Source organism: Suillus clintonianus (genome assembly GCF_016758775.1).
Source record: "Suillus clintonianus strain FC179 chromosome Unknown DEU56scaffold_32, whole genome shotgun sequence".
In the NCBI taxonomy this organism is placed as follows: Eukaryota; Fungi; Basidiomycota; class Agaricomycetes; order Boletales; family Suillaceae; genus Suillus; species Suillus clintonianus.
In genome coordinates, this window is record NW_024539256.1 from 1,477 (window position 1) to 7,778 (window position 6,302).

The window sequence follows — 6,302 nt, forward strand, 5'->3', positions numbered from 1 at the left end:
ATAAGGGCTGGCATCGACATTTGAAGCAGGGCGCAAACTTACGGTTGTTCATTCGGATTAAGCTATCCTCGTTGTCTGCAACATACGAACCTTGGATCTTAGCTTCAAAATTGTGGACCTTACTTCTGCTGTCACAATTTTAATTTGTCTAGATCTTAGCTTCAAATTGTGGACCTTACTTCTGCTCTCGCAATTTTAATTTGTCTAGGTCAACTGTCAACTTTAACTGCACCTTTCCTTCAAGTCTGAGTTTAAGTGATGTTACCACCTTTTCCCGATTAGTGCTGCCATGGTCCGGTCCTGAACCACGGTTCGAACCTAACCAATGGTCAGGTTCGTCCTTGGTTCGGTTCATGGTTCCAAATTTTGGATGGACCGAACCGGAATGAGGTTTGCAGTCCGCCATCTCCTGAACGGTTCGAACATAGGTTCAGACCTTCCCGAACCGTTCCGAACCCCGAACCGAAGCATCCTTGCGATCATCAACAAAACAACACGAAAAAACATATATGACCAGGTCAGGTGAGCTAGCCAGCACATCATGGTTCGCAATGTGAGTAGCTTTGACGGTTCTATATGCACAAGATTATTTATATACATATCAGCTCCCTTGGTCTACCGCAAATGAAGATCTCATTGAGTTGTTCGAGACTACTGGGCAAGTTGAGCTCGCTGAAATCCTTTTCGATGGCGCTAGATCCAAGGGATGCGGTGTTGTTCAGTTTGCCCAGGTTCCAGAGGCGGAGACAGCTATTGGTGAGTTGTTTTGTTCGTCTTGATTTGCACATGTTAACACATCCTTCAGTACATGTATGGTGGACGCCCTCTCGACGTTCGGTTCAACGATCGATGGCATACATTTACACCTACTGCCGCAAAGGGCGGTCAGGTGATTCCCATGCAGGCGGAGTGATCTATTTGTCCATGTAACCCCTTCGATATGGAGCATCGCGCCAGGTTACCGGATGAACTAGGTTTATTCTCGACTTTATGCACTATCCGTGCAGACGCATTGAAAATCGCCGAGAAACTCATGCCTAAGAGTCCTCTTTAGGGATTCTTGTGATGGTGCTCGTGTGCCTTGAGTGTGAGACATCCGTACCATACCTCATTTAATGTTGTCTCACAGAAAATGCCAGGTATCTTTCTCATTCGAACATATGCATTGTGGGGTCAAACGAGGCGGATTCTATGTGTTCTGGCTGGGAGCTACCTGGTGCGTTTTCCCATGTCTGCATGCTCGTCTGGCTGAGATATGCTCAGGTAATTCTTGCGGGGGCGTTTAGTTGCCTTGCATTATATGGAGTCGCTATGCGGAGATGATCATGCGGAGCACTGGAAACCATCTGTTTTCATTTGTGAGTGGTATAGAGCAGTCAGCTTATTGACGAGGACTCAACAAAAAAAAATCGTTCGCTACTAGATATTTTAGGGTTCGGTTCACATTCGAACCAAAAAAAAAACCGAACCTGACCGCTCCGAACCGTTCACAAAGGTTCAGTCCAGGGTTCGTTGACTCTGATAGAACCGGACCCAGGTTTGGTTCTCGGTTCTTGCTCAACCTCCGCTGAACCGGACTGAACCGGACCGTGGCAGCACTATTCCCGATCATACACTTCTGTAAGAAAATCAGTGCCATTTATAAGGCCAAATATAGCGATGTAATCCTCGATAGCAGGATTGTGCTAGTTCTTGTGATTATGTACTATATATTGTGATATATGACCTTCTACTTTCTTCACCAGTTCACTGATGGACTAGCACTTTTCCATCAGCAGAAAGGGCTGCGGACTCTACACCATCTTCATGCTAGAGGGGTTGTCCGATCGGGAGATTCGTGTCGAGATTCCATAGACACGCTGATTCAAATGATGCACATGCAAGGATGCGGTTGTTCTGAGACAAGGTGATGATGTCAACACTGTCTGTGTGACCCTCAAGAACGGCAATCTGTTCCCAAGTGGCTGTGTTGAATATCCTAATTAGGTCGTATGAACCAGAGAAAAGCTTCTTTCCGTCTGACGTCCATTCCAAGCTTTCAACTGTGGAATCGTGTTTGAGCGTGGTGATCAGCTCGCCCGTCTTGCTATCCCAGATTTTGACTGCATTCTCGTCATCTCCGCCTGTCGCAATTTTTTCGTTATCGGGCGAGTACATCACCGCGTTCACCCACTTGTGCCCGGTTTTGATTGTCAGGACAGTTTCACCGCTTTTGACATCCCATACTCTTGCTGTCCCATCATGGGATCCGCTCGCTACTCGCTTACCATTTGCACTCCAGCACAATGACCACACAACATTGGTGTGTCCCGTCCATTTGGAGATAACCTTCCTCGTCTCGACGTCCCACAACCTTATTGTCCCGTCGCTGCTTCCACTTGCAACTGTCTTGTCGTTTGGAGACAATGCTATGGACCACATTCCTGATTCATTCTCATCTTTCCAGTCCTCGCCTATCTGTGCCCCGCTCTCTAGGTTCCATAGTCGGAGTGAGCCGTCATCTGAACATGTGATTATGTGTCGTCTGCTGGGTAGATGGATAACACCTATCACCTGTTCAGTATGACCTCGCATCGTCTGGCGTGGAGTGATTTCTGGTGCCTCGCGGGTGGAGGATGACATGATCGGCGCTGGGGATTCCAAGTACTGCAGATCGAGCACTATCTGTGCGACAGATGTCTGCCGAGATCTTTGTACAAGACTGGGATTCCAGTCGGCGATGAATGCTGGTGATTTCAGGGGCCCACTTTTTTCATGATAACGCTTGTCAGAAGCATACACGCCACTGCTAACGAGACAGTGTACTTACGGGAATTCAGTTTTCGCCTACTAGACGACAACTTCGGGACTGTATATGCAGGACTTGCTGTGCCGTTATTCGAAAACTTGCCAGAGATCTTCGTGGGTATCCGAAGCCGCCGGTAAGCAAGTGGCCAACTTTAACCTGCAGAAGAGCCTATAGTACAACTCACGAAAAGCGCTGTTTAGACGAACACAGTGCTCAAATCACCCCAGCGATTAACGGATGTCTCGTTGGGAGAGGAAGAAGCTGGGCGCTCTTCCGTTCAACTCGTCGTTTCTAAATTAGGTGCGTCCCATGCGTCAACCATGTGTTTGATTCACAACTTCATTGCTGTGTAGATGAAGCGCTCAAATCTGCGACTGGCGCTATGTCCATCTTCTTGTGCGTAAGGGACCTCATGCTGGCGACAAAGTTTGGGGCCGTTCAAATGCTCGTATTTTCCGGCACAGAATCGAACATGGATACAGGAGAATTGAATGGGGAATGGAGGCAAAATGAGGAATGTATTGGGATGCGCTGGCGGTTATCGTTATCAGGGATTTACTAGGTTTACCATGGTCCGTAGTCATATATCAATTCGCACTCTCGGGCAAGTCTTCCTCTCTTCGTCGGTCATACACAACGACTTTATGCCAACTCGACACGCTCCTGTTTCTTGTTCGTCTTCAGCGGGGCGATTTCGACAAGGGTAATTCCGTACCTCACGAACTGATGTACGTCATACCCGTTATATCAGTCGCCCCAAAATATTATCAAAGGTGACGAGACTCGGACCAGGGAACTAAGGACGGGAACGGACTCAGTCTTGGATCGAAAGACTGATGATTAACTATGAATCATACCTAAGGACGGGAACGGACTTAGTAGGGTAGTAGTTAGTAAGGGTAGAGTAGAGTCGTTAATAAGAAAGCTCACCTCAGTCTTGGATCGAAAGACTGAGGGAGATTATTCGACGAGAGGAAGAATTAATACGTTGATTGAGACGGAGAATCAATAGGGAACGTGTATGATGCATGGTAGGAGGAGTGATTGTGTATGTAAGAAGGAAAGGATAAGCACGTGTAAGAGTCATATCTTGATACTCCCACTCAGACGCAAATCGCTAGAGGTGCGTGTGTACCTATTCAGCTGATTCTTCGTTTGAAGGGGAACGGAGGGCAAGTGAGTGACGGTGGTTGCGGAAAAGTTTTCGTGGCAAGGATTTCGTGAAGATGTCGGCAATCATATCATGTGTGGGCACATATGGGATGATGATGGTCCCATCGCTAACTAGATCTCGAATGAAATGATAACGAACGCGAATGTGCTTTGCCCGGTCGTGAAATTGGGGGTTTTTCGTTAGCGCGCGACTTCCGTTATTATCGCCGTATAGCGTGGTGGGGGTGATGAGCGAGAGGTCAAGACCAAAATCACATAGTAGCTGACTGAGATGAATCTGCTCGCGGGCAGCATTGGAGAGGGAGATGTATTCTGCTTCAGTGGACGAGGTCGCGACGACGGATTGTTTTTGGGAACGCCAACTGATGGGAGAGCCGAAAAGGTAGTAGACATAGCCCCCAATCGAACGGCTGTCGTCTTTGTCAGATGCGAAGTCAGAATCCGAGTACCCAACGAGTCCTTGGTTGGATAAACCAAAAGTCAGCGAGTGATGCGTGGTTCCACGGAGGTAACGAAGGAGATGGTGGAGTTGGTGATAGTGCTCTATGCCAGGGTTGCTTAAAAATTTTGACAGCGTCGATACTGCGTATGCGATGTCTGGACGACTAACGCGCATAGCAAAGTTAAGCTCCCCAACGACACGAGCATACGGCATGTGAGCGAATTGTTGCACTTCGGTTTGAGTGAGAGGTACAGACGTCTTCGTCAAGGAGATGCCTGGGACCATGGGGGTAGACACTGGTCGACAATCCGACATCTGAGTTTCGCTGAGGATTTGTTCGAGGAAGGAGGATTGGTTAACGGTCAGAAGCTTCTTGGAGCGATCACGCGTGATATGCATCCCTAAAAAATGACGCGCTTCGCCAAGATCCTTCATCTCAAAACGTTTGCCCATCTCCAACTTAAAACCGTTAAGGAAATCACGACAATTTGACGCGAGCAACATGTCGTCGACATAAACAAGTAGCCAAATGGTCTTGTCATCCTTGCGCAGGACGTACAGACTATAGTCCGCTTCACTGCGAACGAAATCGAAGCCTCCTTTTCGTAAGAAATCGTCGAGCGTCTTGTTCCATTGACGACCAGCTTGCTTGAGTCCGTAAATGGCTTTGAGAAGTTTCCAGACCCAGTCTGGGTGTTCAGAATCTTCGAAACCTGGTGGTTGACGCATGTAGATTTCTTCGTCAAGGTCGCCGTTGAGGAAAGCGGTCTTGACGTCCATTTGATCAAGTTCAAGGTCGAACTTAGCAACCAAAGAGAGTAGCGCTCGTACCGTATCGTACTTTGCGACAGGGGCGAAGGTGTCGGTATAGTCTAGACCTTCGATCTGCGTGAAACCCTGTGCAACAAGACGGGCCTTATGACGGGCAATCTGACCATTCTCGTCATATTTGTGCGAGTATACCCACCGTGAGCCTACTGCTTTTCTCCCTGATGGGAGTGGTGTTAAGACACCCACTCCTTTTTCTCCCAACGAGGCTAACTCTTCGTTCATCGCACTTTCCCAATGACCTGAATCCGTTGACGATCGAGCTGCAGATATCGTTTTGGGGGGAAGCTTCCGACCGTCAATTTTATTGTCGTCCGTCAAGGATACGTGTCTTGCAGAGTGTTCGATGATGACATTGGAGGTCGCAGTGGTAACACAATCTTGTTCTTCATCAACTTCCTCCTCGACAGTGACGGGGACGTAGGTCCAACGCCGCTGTACTGGAATATGTTTGGTCGGAATGGCGACAGACTTTGGAACCGCTGGTCGTGCGTCGATGCGTTGACGTGTCGAACGTCGTGGCTCAGGAGGTGGTGCCGTTTCTATGGGAAGTTCAGTAGTGACGGGAACTGGCAGAACATTGTCGTTTGACTGCGGGAATGGCTGTGGGGGTTCGAGGGTAAGAGGAGTGGATAACGGAAGTGCTCCCACTGAAACGGTACTGGGTCCTGACAATGTGATCTCAGAGCCGTCTTCTCGAGGTCGTGTGATTTTGAAGCCGCTTTCTAGAGGTCCAGTTCGTGTGATTTTGAAGCCGTCTTCTGATATTGACAATGGTTGAGGCAATGCGCGAGTGGACTGCTGCATTAGTGTGCGCTGATTATATAGTTCGACAAGGGGGGAAACGACTGAGTTGGGTGTGCCGTAGAAGATGGTTTCATCAAAATGGACATTCCGGGAGCGTACCGTTTGTCGTGTCGCCGGGTCCCACAAAAGGTATCCAGCATCTTTGACGTGCCCTAGTAAGAAGCACCGTCTAGAGACAAATTCATATTTGCTGCGATTATCGTCTGGGATGTGAGCATAGGCGAGGCAGCCAAATGGACGTAAGTGCGAGACATTCGGTAGTTC

At 48.5% G+C, this 6,302-nt stretch overlaps 1 protein-coding gene across 1 annotated transcript; it reads left to right on the forward strand.

Annotated features, from left to right (window-relative positions):
- Window positions 1–541: 541 nt before the first annotated feature.
- Window positions 542–930, forward strand: DEU56DRAFT_912328 (uncharacterized protein; the record flags this gene model as incomplete). Its single annotated transcript, XM_041357389.1, has 3 exons — window positions 542–553; window positions 606–756; window positions 806–930. The coding sequence occupies 3 exons, from the start codon at window positions 542–544 to the stop codon at window positions 928–930; spliced, it is 288 nt and encodes a 95-aa protein (XP_041208776.1).
- Window positions 931–6,302: the final 5,372 nt, after the last annotated feature.